Source organism: Coffea eugenioides, chromosome 10, assembly GCF_003713205.1.
Source record: "Coffea eugenioides isolate CCC68of chromosome 10, Ceug_1.0, whole genome shotgun sequence".
NCBI lineage: Eukaryota > Viridiplantae > Streptophyta > Magnoliopsida > Gentianales > Rubiaceae > Coffea > Coffea eugenioides.
Genome location: NC_040044.1, coordinates 2,586,101 through 2,603,478, shown reverse-complemented (window position 1 = coordinate 2,603,478; position 17,378 = coordinate 2,586,101). Strand labels below are relative to the sequence as shown.

At 37.5% G+C, this 17,378-nt stretch overlaps 3 protein-coding genes across 4 annotated transcripts; all 3 read right to left on the bottom strand.

The window, feature by feature from the left end:
* Positions 1–715: 715 nt before the first annotated feature.
* Positions 716–1,471, bottom strand: LOC113749215 (extensin-2-like). The gene has a single exon (XM_027292894.1). It carries the CDS (start codon positions 1,469–1,471, stop codon positions 716–718), a length of 756 nt encoding a protein of 251 aa, XP_027148695.1.
* A 752-nt stretch (positions 1,472–2,223) lies between these two features.
* On the bottom strand, positions 2,224–5,536 carry LOC113749073. Of its 2 annotated transcripts, none has more exons than XM_027292722.1 (6): positions 5,081–5,536; positions 3,717–3,843; positions 3,114–3,253; positions 2,835–2,897; positions 2,676–2,744; positions 2,224–2,579 (listed from the first exon to the last, which is right to left on the bottom strand). In XM_027292722.1, exons 1-6 carry the CDS (start codon positions 5,276–5,278, stop codon positions 2,508–2,510), a joined length of 669 nt encoding a protein of 222 aa, XP_027148523.1. In that variant the 5' UTR covers positions 5,279–5,536; the 3' UTR covers positions 2,224–2,507. The 2 variants fall into 2 exon arrangements, with proteins under 2 accessions (XP_027148523.1, XP_027148524.1); XM_027292723.1 differs by having other exon boundaries at positions 2,835–2,894; positions 5,081–5,535.
* A 6,510-nt stretch (positions 5,537–12,046) lies between these two features.
* Positions 12,047–16,789, bottom strand: LOC113749114 (NAC transcription factor 29-like). Its single transcript, XM_027292774.1, has 6 exons — positions 16,528–16,789; positions 15,292–15,496; positions 14,484–14,695; positions 14,264–14,380; positions 13,472–13,793; positions 12,047–12,806 (listed from the first exon to the last, which is right to left on the bottom strand). Exons 2-6 carry the CDS (start codon positions 15,449–15,451, stop codon positions 12,538–12,540), a joined length of 1,080 nt encoding a protein of 359 aa, XP_027148575.1. The 5' UTR covers positions 15,452–15,496; positions 16,528–16,789; the 3' UTR covers positions 12,047–12,537.
* Positions 16,790–17,378: the final 589 nt, after the last annotated feature.

The following is a 17,378-nucleotide window of genomic DNA, read 5'->3' as shown; positions in this document are numbered from 1 at the left end:
TATTAACTATTTTTTCTTTATCTTTCAGACCAATATGGAATATAATCCTTTACTCATGAACCTAACAATTAGTAGCTTGATTTCTTTGCTTTTTATTTTTTAATTAAAAAAAAAACTATTTGAAGCCGCGTACAACTCTGGGCCAAAGCATCTGACCATCTTGTCTAGGAAAGCTCAGGCTATCAACCACGACAAGGCTAAAAATAAATGCAGACGAACTGGGGCAGTGGTTTGAAACTGGGTCAGCCATGTTGAGTTTATTACTAGTGAGTTGGGAACATTGATAATAAGTTACATTGGGGGCCGGGTCTCGGTTGATTTTCTCTTAATAAACTTCCCCCACGTAAATTTGGGCCCCCGGAAGGCATCCGCCCAAATAACCTTTCTGCTTGCGGGGGTAAAATTTTCTCTTATTGACCTTTATTCGTGCACAGTAGAAAAATTTTAATCTCCATCCAATCTCAGTTCATGTGAAAATAAATCAAATTTATTGTGCAGGAAAAATTAATCCTTCCACGCATTGTTGACAATGCATGCATTAGTCCTTCGAATCCTCCTAAAGCAATGGAAAGAAGAAATATAAAAGAAGGGGAACAAATTTTATCAATTGCATCCTCAACGTTAATCATCAGTAGCATGCCTGTACCAAAAAAATTTTTTTTTTCTAGATCTATTTGGTGTTATATAATATTGAAGCGACACTAGGAAAGAAATACTAGTATTTGTTCAATCTGCCCTTCGGAGTTGGAGGCGGTGGCTGCGAGTATGCAGTTCGTGGATGGTTAGGCGAGTGTGGCGGACTAGGAGGTGGAGGAGAGTAGAAGTAAAACCAAGCCGGAGGCACACTAGGAGGTGGAGGAGAGTAGAAGTAAAACCGAGCCGGAGGCGGTGGCTGAGAGTATGCAGTTCGTGGATGGTTAGGCGAGTGCGGCGGACTAGGAGGTGGAGGAGAGTAGAAGTAAAACCGAGCCGGAGGCGGTGGCTGCGAGTATGCAGTTCGTGGATGGTTAGGCGAGTGCGGCGGACTAGGAGGTGGAGGAGAGTAGAAGTAAAACCAAGCCGGAGGCGGTGGCTGCGAGTATGCAGTTCGTGGATGGTTAGGCGAGTGTGGCGGACTAGGAGGTGGAGGAGAGTAGAAGTAAAACCGAGCCGGAGGCGGTGGCTGAGAGTATGCAGTTCGTGGATGGTTAGGCGAGTGTGGCGGACTAGGAGGTGGAGGAGAGTAAAAGTAAAACCAAGCCGGAGGCGGAGGTGGGGGCGGTGGTGATTTATTTCCACCACGACATGGTGATGATGGCGGCCTCAGCTTAGGGAGATACGGAGGAGGCGAGTTGAGGTGCTGGCGTTGTTGCGGTTGATGAATGTTGGACGCCGCTTGTGAATTTCGAACAAGCACCAGCAAGCAGATCAATGCCAGAAGAAGCATAACCCTCTTGCTAGTGAACAGCTCATTCCCTATCAATGAAGGCATTATAATACTTGCTGGAAAATCTTACACAATATTGCTGCTCGACTGTGATATAAAGGAGGGATATTTATACACTAGAGGAATGGCGATTCCATGATTTTAATTCAACATTTACAGACCGTTTACTTTTGATTCTGGTATCCAATTTAACTAACCTCTCCACAAAGCCAGAAAAGTAGTCAATGTTGGACCATATATCGGGAGAAATTAGTTGCTTAATATCAGGCAGCGACCAACTTTCTTCCCTCCCGTGCTCTTTTGTCTCACTTTGGTACAGGTTGGTCATTATTTCATTGACCTAATTTCCAACCACCTTGAATAACAATGGTCATGAACGCCTGACTTGCAATCCTCATAAATGACCTTTCCCTCGTTCTCCATTGCCTTGAGACAGTTTTTGTCCAAGCAAGTTCATTCTTTAACCAATTTTTGAAGATGAATGGCCACAGACGGTGAAATTGCAAGCTACCACTACTACACTTGTCGTTACACTAAGGCTTCATCAACGAGTTAAAAATGTTGCTAATTACATTTGTGTAAGGGCGCCTGATTATTCTTGTTTTCCCGGTCCACGCCAATTCCCGATAAACATATTTGCCCTCTCCGCGGAGACTCATGAATAGTAAATCATCTACCAACACTTTTCAGATTTAGAGGAAAGGTGATTTTGCGGCCAGCCATCAGACACAACATGCTCATCAAGGAGTGGTGATTACAGTGTCAAAGTAAAAACAAACAGAACCATACACTTGAAATGACCAATTCCCCCGGGGGTCTCAGCAATACATTCGATTCAAATGGATCTTTGGAAGCTCAGAAGGCACCTTAATTAGAGTCAGTCCCCAGTTTACATCATATTTACACAATAACTAGAAAAAAAAGTTAACTACTATAAACTTGAAGAACAGTCAAAGAGTATATATTTATGAATATATTACAGGCATTAGTCAAACAAGAGCGATGGAGGGGAAATTAGCCAATCAATTTGTTAGTGTCAGGAACAATGCGCAAAGAGTTTGCCCATTTTCTTTCTGTAGGGTTACTTGCATACGGTCTTGAGCCTCTTTGCAGCCTGCACAAACCCCGCAATGACTTGCAACTCGTCCAATTGCTTTCACCACAAGAGAGTGTGCTTCAGCCCATTAGCAAGCAAAAAAGGAGAACGCTGATCGTGAAGGAAAGCGACAACGCGTAAAAATTAAGTTACCTGAGACACAAAATGCCTCTGAACAACGTCGATAAGCTGCTCCTTTGAAGGGTTAGGGATGGCATCCACCTGCAACAGACAATGTTGGGAGTTACTTAGACGTGCTTAGACTGTACCACTTCTGATTTGAAACTCAGAATCTCCAAATGAAACACTCACAAGGTTAAAGTGCCGCCAGTATCTCCACAGGGCAGCCATCTCTAGTTTGCTCAGATCAATCTTCTATGTAAAAATGTTTTGGGAAAGGGAAAAAGAAAAAGAGCAAAAGAACTTTTATGTAAGTGCAAACAGCATTAAACCACACTTATTTACAAAGACTTGAAATTTCAGTTGTAATAATGGTGTCTTTTAACAACTGACATACAAGTCAAACGCAATGATGATGAACCAACATCCATTTAAGAGTAAACAGCAAATTGGATAAAAGCTTTTCCTTACCGTGGACCCCCTAGGAGTGGAAATAGATTCCTTGGAGTGTGAATCGCAAGAGACAGACCTGCTCATAGTCTTGTGAGATGACCCGGATGATTTATGCATGCGAGGCCTTGATCTATGGGACTTTTGGGTATCATCGGATGCTGTAAAACAGCAACACATGAGAATAACCAATTGAGTGGTGGGCCAAAAGAACAAGAATAAAGTGATGATTCAGTAACACACAGTTTTTTGTAATGGAAAAGGAAATTGAATTGTGTGGTACGGACATGGAGAATCCTATGAGACAACCTCAACAAATTTTACTGAAAAGCGTTTATTTTGAGATGGTCTTCATCCATATAGTCATGATGAAAATGTACAAATCTACTTTCCAACCACTGTAGCCATTCAGTCATTTTCTATAGAAACATTATTATTATCCAGATTCCAGACCACATTACGATAAGGATCACACAATCAGTTGCTATCAGAATACAGACCTCGTGCATCAGTCTATGCGTTTTGATTCACAGTTTAGATGAGTTCAAAAGAACAACACACAGAGAACTGATCTTATAAAGCATAAGCAAGTCAATCGATGTCAAATATATAAATCAAGATTACCCATATCTGAGCCGTTCCACTGCATATTTTCAAATTCAATGTCATCATCTTCCTCATTGCCTGTAGGAGCTTCTATTACACTAAGCGCATTCCTCTGAAGCTTGACTTCTATGCCATTTGTTAGAACCTGCATTTTTACAATATATAAAAATAGTGAATCAATACGCAAAAATCAGCACATTTCATAATGACACAACGGTGAGTCTCAACAAGTTGTTCCCCTCTTCCCCTTTCCAAAAAATAGTGCGATGTATGAAACTTCAGTATCGAAAGCAATCTCAGGCAATTAGATATTATTTTTGAATAATAGAATTGAATAAGAATGCCGTGAATTTTATCTACATTCAGCTTCATTAATAAAGTATACCAACCGATCTAATTGTTTGTTGTAGTTAAAAAGACGTGACAATGGACTTCTATGGTTAGATGACAATGAAATCACATTGCCTACTAATCAAAGCCATCAGGAACAGTCAAATAGGTGATCAAGTACGAGAAGGACGTAGAAGATTGTGTGAATAGCATAGTCATTCATACGTATGCTTCTAGGCAACGAAATTTTTAGCTTCACAATAGATTGCACCAGAGACAGTAGTGAATCTGATATCTTCCAGCACAACACAAAGAACTAGACTATTAATTGCACCAGAAACTAAATTTACAGCTTGAAAGTAAAAATCCATAATTGAACTGTCATTTTAAAGTCAGAAAAATATTTAAAAAAATCCGATTATCCGCATTTTTTTAACAAAAACCACAGGAAGGCAACAGTTAAGAGACATTTAAGAAGAAAATAACATCAAATGTCGATAGATTCTTAAACGATACATTAGTTTGCATTCCCAGATCATAGTAAACCCCTCAAAGTCCCAGATCCATTAAACATAAGCGACATGCAAACCAAGAAAATCTCCCAAAACTCAAAATTAGACCTTAAGCACACCTCAAAGACATAAACTTCACATTAATTTCTATATTTAAAAAAATTACTATGATATCCAATAATTGCAAAAGCGAAAAAGGAGAAAAAAAAAAAAAGCAGCACTGCAAGACTTTCTGTCTTCGATCAGACACATAAGATAAGGACAAAGAAAGGGGAAATTTTTTAAAACAGAAAAAAGCCAAAGCACAATAAAATTGTTTAGACCACGATAACACATTGCTAATAAAAACACAGAAGAAGAGAATAGAACTGTCCCCTAATGCATACAAAATAATAACAAGTAAAGGACAACCAGGAATTTCAGAGAAAACTACATTACAACTCCAAACTCAAATTCAAGCAAAATCATTTATCCATAACCAACCCATTACTCCAAAACTCCTAAAAAGGTAAGAAAAAGAAAAAAAGAGTAAACTTGTACCAGCCAGTGCCATCCTCCAAGGCCAACAGCTTTCTTGACTACACCTTGCAGACCAACAAGAACAGACTTAGTCCTGTTGTTACCAGTCACAACAACCTTAGTATGACGTGGCAAAACCGAGAGCTCTTCTTCACTGCTGTCTCCACAGCTCTGCAAATGTGAAAACCCATTCACTGAACTTTCTACTGCTTCGAGCATTTCTGATAGAAAAAGATCAGCTTTTTGTCCCCTAAATTCAGTCAAATTCCAGTTTCAGCCCAAGAATTCGGAACTGATCGGAAGATCAGGCATTGTATAGTCCAAAACCGTGATCTTGGTGGTCAATTGAGCGAGAAAATGAGTGGAATTTTGGGATTTTTTGAGTGTGAAAAAAAAAACACAAACCAAAAAAAAAAAAAATGAAAGGCTGGACTTGGGGGCAAGAGAAAGAGGAGAGAGAAGATGGTGAGAGTGAGAGTGACTTCGGTGTGTGTTTTTGTGTGTGTGTGTTTTTCTCTGGCTTGTTTAATGCTTTTGTGTAGGCTATGAATCCCGGAGAGTTGAAATGAACCAATAGGAGGAGGCCACGTAGGAAGGAGAGAGGAGGTCGTCAATTATTCATGCAATAGAGGCTTGCGCTGCGGCAAGATGCAAGACAACTAGAGCGGTGTAGGGTGGGAGAGTTACAGAGGGCGAATTGACCGCTTTGACTGGTGCTGCGCATCGCGGAATGGAGTCGTGGGATTACTGAATTCACAATTTTATCCTTTATTAGGATTTTGGTTGCTTTTCTTCGGTACATTTTCACGCCTCTAACTTCCCCCTTTTTTTTTTCCTTTTTCCTTCTTCCTAAAGTCCTATGCTGTCTCTTCAATTTTGTCCTCCCATGTCACACACAAATCAAAACGAAGTTTATAATCAACTTGAGATTTGCTACCATAAGATACGATGTCACAAAAGATTGCAAGTAAGATAAATTCTACAAATGATAAATTGTGCCCGTACAAGAAAATATATAAACAATTATTCTATAAACTATACGTAATGATAATATATATGACGAGCGTTGTTACATTTTCAGCACTAGTGTCAAAGATATGTGCAACACGTGTGTAGTTCATAAATCAATTTTTTGCAAGTTAAAATTTTTATTACTAAAGCAAATTGTAGTATTTTACACTTTCATCTCAACAAATGATAATTGTTTTGCCAGTTACGACAAATGTTTAAACACAGTTATTTTGTCAAAACGTGTTCAGATAGTTATTGTTAACAATAGTTACAACTGGTTATGTTAGCAATTTATTATGTTTAAGTGGTAAAATAGTATGCGATTTTCATAAAAATAAAATAAAAATTATATAAAGAAAAAAAGCCTATTTCTCCTTTTATATATATAGTATAGAGATATATTAGATAAATAGTACTATAAGTTGTAATTAAATAGAGCCTTAATTTTTTTACGATATATCAAAAAAATACTATAATATTTTTTAAAAATATAATTTCAAATAATTTCCTGTCCAAACAAAACACCTAAGGATGGCAACAATTGAAATGAAGAAACAAAAATCTGAAGAATGAAAAAAGAGAGAGGGAGAGAGATTGCTGTGCAAGGGTGTTGGTGTAAATTGGTGGAGAGAGGAGACTGATAGCGGGCAAAAGTAACGGAAACCGGAAAGTCATGGGGAGGGCCCACGTGGACACGGAAGTCTATCTACCGACGGTGTTGTCTTATCCGACATGGGCCACTTGTCTCTCCTTTCTCTCACTTCACTTCTGCAGAATTCTGCGACATCTCCGTATCAATACGAATTACTATTACGTACAAAATTATCTGCATCCATCCATCCATGTCCCGATGTCAGTCATCAATTAATTGATTGATTAATAATTAATTAATTGCCCCCATCCCATGCATTATGCATATATTCATTGCTCGTTACTCTCTAGTCTCTACTACTGCTACCGTACTAATGACTCTACTTTATTACTACTAAACAACAATAATTCATCCGTTGAAAAATATCTGACCACTTCTTCTTTGTCACTTTCTTCCCTCCATCCATGCTCCAGTAGTACGACAGACATAGTAGTAGGAGTTTTCCCGCCATAATCGAGCGTTAATCCGGCCGTCCATCAGCAACTGTCCCGGATAATCTGGCCGCCCAAATGATTCGGCGCCATTTGATTGGTCCGATGAAGTCATGGGCCATGTTCCGTATAACATGTGTAATCATCACAAAGGTTTTGAAAGGCGATTGCTTTTTTTTTTTTTTTTTTTTGGTAACGCCTGCAATTGGGATGAGGACAAAGTCTCGGATACCTCGAGAAAATATTGGATTCCTCAGGCATTAGTGCCTTTGCTAATTGCTAATCAACATCATTAACTTTACCACAACATCATCAAATCAATCAACCCCTGGGCTTTAACTGAATGATGATGATGTTTAAGCCTTTTTTTTTTCTTTTTTTTCATTTAGCCTGTCAAAATTGCGAAAATGGTATTCGAATTTGATTTACCATTACCATTTTTTTTTTTTTTTGCAAAAGCTCAAACTAATTTTTTACTTTTTAATTGAATTGAGCTCTAGTTGGAATGGTGTCCTCTTTCCCTTTTTTTCTCAGTACTGTACTTCAATACAACTTTTTGTGTGTGTCAAATTGGAGTAAACGAGTGTACTCTTAGAAGAGAATGATGGAAGTGAAATTTGAAGATGACAATTCAAAACTTGGAATCGAAAGCTACAGTACTTGCAAAATATAACCAAAATCTAGAACGTGACTAGATGTAAGAATGACCATTCAGCTTCAGTCACATTTTGCAAGTCATATTTGCATTGGACTGTCATGACCATTGCAACAAGCTAAGCACCAAATTCCGCTCATTTGATATTATTATTATTACCTGCAACCATGAATCACTCAAAATATTAAAATTAACGCTTAGATGGAGGGACAAACGGAGGACTGTAGTTAAGCTGCCAAAGTAGAGGTCAACATTTCGTTGCAACAATGGCATTAGTCGTACACACACACACATATATATATATATCTATATATGCATGTCAAATAAATCCATTTAGTAAATTTATCCATATCAATTCATGAATATCTGAATATGAGTATAAATTGGTTACCTAATAATACCCCTATTTAATAAATATATATATATTTATATATATACACACACACGCGTGTCAAACAAATCCATTTAGGTAAATTTACCCATATCCATTCATGAATATCTGAGTACGGATATAAATAGGTTATCTAATAATATCCCTATTTAATAAATATAATTGGTTAACCCACCAAACCCACATTTAGAATTGTCTTCACAGTCATGTTCAGCTATAGTATCCTCGTTTCTTCGTCACCTTTTGACTCGTACATGGACAACTTGGGCTAAAAGTGTTGGGTCATTTTTTTTTTTTTTTTTTTTTGGCCTCCAAATTGCTAGCATTAGAAGGTCGCAGCAATCTTTAGCCGGTTCCTTATTCCTCCAAATGCAGCCACTTACTTGCGTATGTCCTCCATATGTGAATCTTAAACATATATAGTAATTGTTTAGAAGTTATTACATCCATAGGTAGCCTCTTGAAATTTCTCCATTATATGCGGGTTATTGTTTCCACTACCTTTTTTCTTTTTGTAATTCCACTACTTGAGTATGTTGCTTTGTAATGTTGGGCAGATAATGATTAGTTTGTTTTCGTCCATTTATATTTACGCATTGTAGTGTTTTTCGGTTGTAGTTTTGTATTTTTTTTATTAAAAAAAGGAAGAAAAAAAATAGGGAAAATAAGTGGCATCGAGAGAATCTGAAGTCATAATAAAGTGGGCACAGTAAAATTAGGGATGGCAATGGGGGCGGGTGTCCGCGAGCAACCGCCCCGCGGGGGACTCTCGGGGTGGGGGTTGGGGCGGGGGCGGGGGGGGAATTTTTTCCCCCCATTTAGAAACGGGGCGGGGGGCGGGGAGTATACCCCCGCTCCATCCCCCGCAAAAAAAAAGTATATATATATAAATATATATATAATGTGTAATTTAATTAGTTATAAACTTATGATAATGATATTATTAGTTAGATGTATTATATAATGTATATTAGTGTATGTAATATAATTGATATTATCAATTATATGAATAATTAGATATGTCTACTAATTGAATTTATTAATTAGTTATACTAAATTTACTAATACATTTATACTAAATTTCTAATTACACTTAATAGAATAACACTTTTTTTTCAAAAAAAAACACAAACACAATAATGAATTAGTGATTGTATTTGTACCAAAAGTGAAAATTTGACTATTTTAGTTGTATTTATTTCATCATATTGGATTGTATTCAAATAACTTTTGTTTGATTGTTTTTATGAGTTTCAATTGTACAATTACAATGAATAATAACTTGATGATGTGTTGATATTTTAGTACTTGATTATTTATTAAAATTTAACTATAATAAAATTTTATTAACCCCGCGAGGATAATTTTGTTAATCCCGCGGGTACCTCCGCGGGGGAAGCGGGGCGGGGAGAGTGGGAGGCAGGGGTCGGGGGGAATTAATAAGCAATGGGACGAGGGGTGGGGGAGGGGTCCCCCGCCCCAACCCCGCCCCGTTGCCATCCCTAAGTAGAATCACAAATGTCAGCCCAATATGAAAGCATGACCCCAGCAATAGGCACCAAGTACGAAGGCCAGTGAGTTCGGGAAATTTTTTTTTTTTTCGACACTGTGGATATCCGGAACCACCCGACTAATCCCATAGCGCCCAGATAGAGCGGGCCCGACCAATGCCTAGGACGTAAACAACTGGATTACGGACTGAAATCGAACCTAGATGGACTTGGAGTAAAAACCCCGCTTCCACCGTCCGAACAACCCAGCGCGGGCTGAGTTCGGTAATTGAACGTCAGACTTTGTGAAGGTCCATGGTCTTATATGGGGCCTGATCTGGTCTTTCAAATGTTCACCTGGAACTAACTTGGAACTTGGAACTAAAACCTGATCTTCGAATAAAAGAAATTTGTCCTTGGACACAGGCAATTTCTATGGGTAGAAATATCCAAGCAAAAATTACACCAGTCGTCTTTTTATATATTATTGATGACTAAATCAAAAGATTTGATTTTAGTTCTTAACAAATAGAAAACTCTCGTTTTTTTTTATCCCTGGTTAATATTTCCGTCGAATTTTATCTGATTCTGTCGGATCCTAGCATATTTCGAATTTTGCAATTTTTTCACCCTAACTTATCGCTAAATTATTTCAATAAATTTTACAACTTGATTTTGACATCGATCAAGTTCTGAAATTATTTCAAATGCGTCTCAGATTTCAAATGAAATAAAATAATCATGTAAACACAAATCAAAGGATAAAATGAGAAATCCAAAACTTCAAATTTCCTATGCTATTTTCTCCGTAGAACTCAAATAAAGTTGCAATGAAATTACATCCAATGATTTTTAGGATCCTAAAGATCAAGATCTATGAGAAATTTGAACCCAATAATCCACAAACAAGGGACCAAAATTCCCAACGAAAATTATTTTAGGATAGTTGACCAAGGATCAAAAGCGAGTCTTTTTTATTTATTACGAACAAAAATTATTTGTTTTGATTTTGAGGAACAAAAATTTCACATTAGTAATATGTGAAAAATGATTAGTGCAATTATTTCCCAATATCTAAATGTATAAATATCATTTCCCGAACTGAAATTATTTAGAAATTTGCTGATGGACTCGGGAAATATGGCAATTGATAAGAAATTAAAAATGAGCAAATTAAAGTAAAAATGGAACGTAGTGAGGGCAAGAAAATTGAAATTGAAAAACCTTCACCAGAAAAAGAAATAGTAAAGGAAGTTTGTAATGCCATTAATTTGATTGTGCAGCGGACCGCTATGAAACAACTTTTGCTAGTCCGGTGATTGGGCTCCATTTTCTCCTTCCAACAAATAATCTTTGAAGAGCTACCAATTTAACTAGAATGTAGAATCACCAAAATTCAGTCAGCAGGCTCTATTTTATCCTCCCCTCTCCCCTCCCCTTCCCTTTTGGTGCCTTTTAAGCCACGCCCTTCCCCTCCTAAAATAATACTCCTTCCGTCCCACTTTAATAGTCATGTTTCTTTTTTCACACAGTTTAAGAAAAAGTAATTAACTTTGTTGGAAAGGTAAATTTAGATTGCTATTTTTCTAAAATATCCTCACATTAAATAGATTAGAACTTTATGGGAACTTGAATTGATGGTAAAAAAAGAATCAACTCTTATTAAATGAGGTAAGTTTATAGCAACAACAACTTACATTGAATAAGGGCATTTTAGAAAAATTAAAATATAACTACATTTTTCAATTGGAAAGTGGACTACAATTTGATACAGACGAAAAAGGAAAACAGGACTATCAAAGTGGAACGGCAGGAATAATAATAAGAAGAAAAAGTAAAAGAAAAAAGTCACGAGTACAAAGACACAAGTCAATTTCTGATGGAAGATCCACCAGACATATTAATTATTAGTTTTCCATTCACCCATGCATATCGTTTACCGGGAACTTTCCTTAAGGAAGCTGTAAATCGGATACATGCCAAATAATATGAAAGACTAAAAAAACACTTGACTAGTAGACAACCAAACGGAATCACAGGACCATGTCTTTCACGGGTATCAAAAGATTTCCCTGGTACCCAAAGAAAAATAAATAAATAAATAAGTTATACAATAATATCAAGATTTCCTAAAATCTTCCTTACTTTGAAACTGTTTATCACAGCCATTTTATGCTAAGGAGACACAACTATATATATTCAGTCTAAGCACATTTATTAAGAACCCATTAATTTGTGATCTCAATGCTAAAAATGGACCATTTTCCGTTCTAGAAATTTTTTTTTAAAGAAAAAGGATAAAAGGACAGAAGAACGAAAGGACGGCAGGAGAGACCAGTCATCTGGATATGCCCATATGTCATCATAATAACTATGTATGTATATAATGTGGCCACAGACAAGATCGGAAGTTTCCTCTAAAATAGACGCGGAAAACTCTACAACACACGTTTGGCTAAAGAAGTCTATCGTCACATTACAATTGTACAGTAAAAATAAAAAAGCCAAGATGCCTGGCTAACAGCTCCTACACTTTCTAAAGCTGATTACTTCCTCTTCGTCTTAGCTCAAAAAAGATGTACCACGTCGCCAGCAGCCTAGCTGATCTACACTTATAATACTAGCTTCTTGTTCCATGCTTTCTTTTCTTTTCTTTTCTGTAAAATTTCCTATATGGTACTTGAATCCTATCGACAACTGAGCAGCTTTTCCTTCCATTCACCAGATCAAGAATGCAGATTACATAACAGAACGTAGTCAAGAGCCTAGATGGGTTGGTATTTTTGCTAGTCACTGATTGCAGTCACCTAATGACACAGAGGTTATACGCAGAGTATGCAATTACAGCCTAGAATGGCATGAAACACATGTACTTTTTCAGCCTTTTGGTATTGACACTAGCAGCCTTCTCTTTTCCTTTTGATGTGGATTTGCCAGCATTTCCCAAAGGGGGTGCCGGGCATAGGGACCCTGCTGAATCTTCTTCCTTTTTCTCGGTCCTTGGCTTTTTAGCAGTGTGATCTGGAATTCTTTCTCCAACATTCTGTGTCTTGAGGACTGATGAGGGTGCTGTGCATCCAACAGATGGTTGTCTTCCACTAGTACAAACTAGAGAACCTAGGGTTAACCAATGATCAAAAATAAGAATCAGGAAGCGACACCATTAAGATGTTCACCAGATGCATGTTCCTAAATATAAGCACAACCAAGTGACCTGTCTTGTTGGTTTCAACTCAAAAAAGACACATTTGGCAGATTTTGACGCCAGATAATGCTACAGATAACTATTTGAATGGCCTCGAATTCCACTTCTGATCTAAATCAGCAGTGTCTAATGAACTCCTAAACCAGTCAAAACGCCATGATGAAGAGCTCCAAGAATAAACAAGTCATTTGATCAATGAGTGTGTATTATGTCTTTTGAATTCTTTTTCAGAATATCTGCTTCTGTAGAACCTAATCGAATTATAGCCCAATTTAATATTTCACCATCATAACCTAAGAGCCAAATTTAAGATGTTTCCCTTGGAAACTAAGTAACTTTCAAGAAGTTATACTTACTTTAGGTAAACTCTCACGCGTCATTTTACATTTCTATTTTTGCTTGTAATCTGGTCTCCATATGATGACACACAAGGTGATTACCAGACCAAAAATACAACTACGCTTGGCCTTACTAATTACTCATGTACTCTACTCATGTTGTTAGAACTTGCAAGAATTCAAGAAAGAGTATTCATCTGAGGATATAAAATGTTCGTTGGAGAATGACATAAACATACCTAAAGTGGCTGGCAGCATAACCACTTCACTTGGTGGAACAGATGCAGTGACACTGAATTTTGAACTTGTACCTGTTTCTCGTAGCCCTTGATTATTCTTATCCTCCAACTCCTGCAACAGGGCATGTGAATCAAAATATTCATCTAAAGTAAAGCTTGAGCAGCTTGAATTATCTGCGCTGGTTGAACTTGATTGTGGGTCAGCAAGATCATCCAATTCCAAATAGTCACCGTCAAACATATAAGGAGGCTCTCTTGTTCGTGGTTCCAAAAGCCTGTCAGCCTCAGATAGAAGCTTATTTCCATCAACTCCACTATGCTTCTGTGAAAGACAAGTAGGACTCACAAAATTTTTAAGACACAGGTTTTTTTGTTACAAATGTTGTATATTAGCCAAAAGTAAAAGTAACAGAAAAATTATAGTCCTAGAATACAGGAGACATAGTTGAATCATGTATTTGCCCTACTATCATAGTATGACAGTAGTAATAGTACCAGGTAAAAGAGAGTTCAGCCACAGAAATTCCATTCTTTTATATGGTCTTAAATGAGACCAAGCTGGTCCTAATATGTAACTGGAAATAAAACCAGATATCAGACACATAGGAACTCAAGAAACAAACTGTAAAATGAGCAAATCATAATTATCTACAATCTGCTGATGGAGTTGGGTAATGTTACTGTATGAATTGAATGAATGCAATAAGATTTCATAAAATAATCGCAAAGAAAGAGAAGAAACAAAGAAGAGCTAATTCTGATCAACGGAGATAATGATACAGGAGGACCAACCAGGGATGGGCTTCGTGAACCTTGTTCAAACGATACAGCTTGTCTCGAATTGGGGCGAAGATCTATATTTGAGCTTCGTCCACCTGACTGCAAAACTCTGCACATTACTCTTGATTCCTGCACATATCCAACCAAACTAGCAATTGTCTCGCAGGTCGGTGGATAGAAAGAAAGGACACGATAAGAAGTATATCCACTGAATACTGATTCGACAGGATACCTTTCCTTTGCTGGTTTCTGTTATCTTGTATTCATGCATTATCCAATTAGATTTTTGTTCTCGAGCATTTTGGAATTCAATAAACTCCAGGGTAGTTCTCCGACCACTTATAGCAGAGCCTGTCCGTATATCAAGGGCGGTTCCCTTTTCTCTCCAGAAGCCAAATTTATTCTCCATCTTCTCAGTTGAGCCCACTAGGTACCAAATTCCACCTGCTCAAAGAATACATATCCTTTCCTAAATAAGCAAGCATGCTCAATCTTCAAAACTTTTTAGAGTGGTATTCCAGTCAGTGTATTTAAGTCTTTTCTAAATCTGGTCAATTTTATAGATGATTAGATTAAGACCTGGCTGCTGAACGCGAAATAAATGACCTAACAAAAAGGGCTTCTGTGGTTCATCCACACTAATATTCTCAGCAAGTGTGAATGCATGTATAGAAGGTCAAATCAGTTTACAATCAATTTTCCACAAGCTGAAGAACTCTCATCCAGATGACCTTCAAAAGTCATGCTACACAAAAATTTAAAGGCTCTTTTATTCAGAAGGAAATGCTTAGTGGACATGGATGATGTGATTTTTAGAGTGGTCATTTTAACTTTTCATCTCACTCTAGCGAAAGGTCATAAAAAATCTACTCAAGTCCAGGCCATTTGAGCCGGAAGACAGCCTACTCATTCCACAACTAAAAGTTTTCTCGTTTAGGTAATAGTTTCTCAAATATGACTAGATATTCCGAAGGGAGTGACATTATATGGTAGTTGATGTCATGCCAAAAACAATTTCAAAGATTAAGCACCAAACCGACCAGTTGGTAAATTTGACGGATTGAACTGGAAAGGATTTGTATCATCAATCACATTGTTTGGAAGAGGCTTTCCCTGTCTGATTCTATCCAGATGCATAATGACTTCATCGTCAGCCCCATGAACCATATCAGCAGGAGGGTCAGGTGCTGGAGGACACATCGCAACAAGAGTGAAAAGTGAAGACTACGGTGACCTGACCAACGCCTGTGTCAGATGAATGATAATAAAATGTTAACAAAATCAAGAGGAAAATGATCCTAAATTATTCCCTGGATGTATGTAGACCAAAATTCTCCAAGAGAATTGGACCTGAAAACAATTGATACAGATCAACATCTTATTCAGTTCAATCTTGGAGATGCATATTATTCCTACTAAACAAAATCAGTTCAGTCCTTCAATCCAATTCAGCTTGATTGATGTGAAGGAAAGCTATTTCTCAGTTTTCAAATCAATCACCTTATTGTCTTTGGAACAAAATTCCAATTCAGTCAACATGGCCAAGCATATATTTCAATAGTACATCATCCTAGATTGGTAAGTTGAAATTAGAAACTGAGGGGCTTCATGATCCACTGAATGGATGGACCAGAGCTTGTGTTCCAGAACGTGCAACCCATACTAAAGAGAAAGCAAGACCTACAAGATATATCAAATATTTGAACTTTTGAGTTTTGATTGATTCTCATGGCAGCTATGCTTCGATTGCATGGTCCATTGACTTGACTTACAAAGAATAACAGTAAAAAGTTGATCAATATGAAGATCTAAACGGAAACAATTACTCCGAAGATTGCCGTTGGTATAGAGAAGGGGATTCAGAATATGAAGAATTTAAAGCATGCACCTAGAGGTGCAAGAAATGAAATTGATATAGAAGAGGATAAAAAGCCGGCATAAGGGCACAATCAAGAAATGCCTTTACCAGTTGCAGCTGATAAAAGTACAGAAACAGACAGATTCTGCATGTTAACAGAATATGCATCAGTATTCCGAAAATGGCAGCCAGCACAAACTCTGGTCCAATGAATATACGGATACATTACAAGATTTTTTTCAAATCCAGTTGATCATTAAAACGCCTATATATATGTATATCAAACCAAAACAGAGTCTTTGGCAGAAAAATATCCCATGATTGCAAATTAGAATTGTCTTATACTACAAAACAAAAGAGATGAAAGAATCAAAGCAAAAGCAAACGACATAATAAGAAAAGGAAATAGAGATAGAACCTTTTTACTTATTATCCTTAGAGAGAGACCCTCTTGCTGAGCAACAAAATGCTTCACTTCATTTACTTAGTCACTACTCAAAATGGAGCAGGCTCATCACTTGGAGGGGTATTATATAGGCTCTGTCAAAGAGTGGAATTGGGTGGCTGGCTGTGTTAATCTAACCATGGTCACTAATTTGCCCTTACTACACAGTTAAAAGGCTTTTGGATGGCATCACTCCTCTTTCCAGTGTCTACTACTTTGCCATTTACACATTCCTAGTAGAATCCTTGCAGCAGTGATGATGTACTAAGACAAATATTACATTACAAGCACTAACTAGCGGACGCGTTTGGGTGCGGACACGTTTGGGTGCGGACACGTTGCCGTCTGCTATTTGTTAAGTTATGCAACCATAGGGCCTGGACCCCATATCGTACGGTTCACCACCGCGTATTGGAAGAAAGTTGTGTCCCGGGAGGGATAGAATCATAGAACTTTTTGGAGTTTGCGGAAAGGCCAAAGCTTGATGACTTAATCAGGCTTTCCCTTTGCTGATGCGAGCGAGCCAATTAAATATCAAACAAATTCAAGAATACCCATAAATTCTGACTTCTTTGGAGCTTAAACTTGGAAAATGCAAGCACACAACCCAACCCAACCTCCTCCTACCAAGCTTCCCCCCTTCCCTCCGCATATTTATTAGGGGAAGGAAGTGGAAAGTGCTAATCCAGTATAGTGAATCCACAGTTACAGAAGAAGCAAAAATAAAAGGGTAGTTAATCACCACACGGATATTGGTGTGAAAGTCAATTGATAAGCATACGAAAAAGCCATTTCTTTCATTTTGTCCGCAATTTTCTTGAATT

Excerpts from the sequence above, each read along its gene's own strand:
- LOC113749114 (XM_027292774.1), bottom strand. The coding sequence starts at position 15,451 with ATGTGTCCTCCAGCACCTGACCCTCCTGCTGATATGGTTCATGGGGCT. Across the intron at positions 14,381-14,483 it reads CAGAAACCAGCAAAGGAAAG|GAATCAAGAGTAATGTGCAG; the intron begins GTATCCTGTCGA and ends GGATATGTGCAG. Across the intron at positions 12,807-13,471 it reads TATGCTGCCAGCCACTTTAG|GTTCTCTAGTTTGTACTAGT; the intron begins GTATGTTTATGT and ends GGTTAACCCTAG.
- LOC113749215 (XM_027292894.1), bottom strand. The coding sequence starts at position 1,471 with ATGCCTTCATTGATAGGGAATGAGCTGTTCACTAGCAAGAGGGTTATG.
- LOC113749073 (XM_027292722.1), bottom strand. The coding sequence starts at position 5,278 with ATGCTCGAAGCAGTAGAAAGTTCAGTGAATGGGTTTTCACATTTGCAG. Across the intron at positions 2,745-2,834 it reads ACTGGCGGCACTTTAACCTT|GTGGATGCCATCCCTAACCC; the intron begins GTGAGTGTTTCA and ends TGTCTGTTGCAG. Across the intron at positions 2,580-2,675 it reads AGAGGCATTTTGTGTCTCAG|CAATTGGACGAGTTGCAAGT; the intron begins GTAACTTAATTT and ends TTGTGGTGAAAG.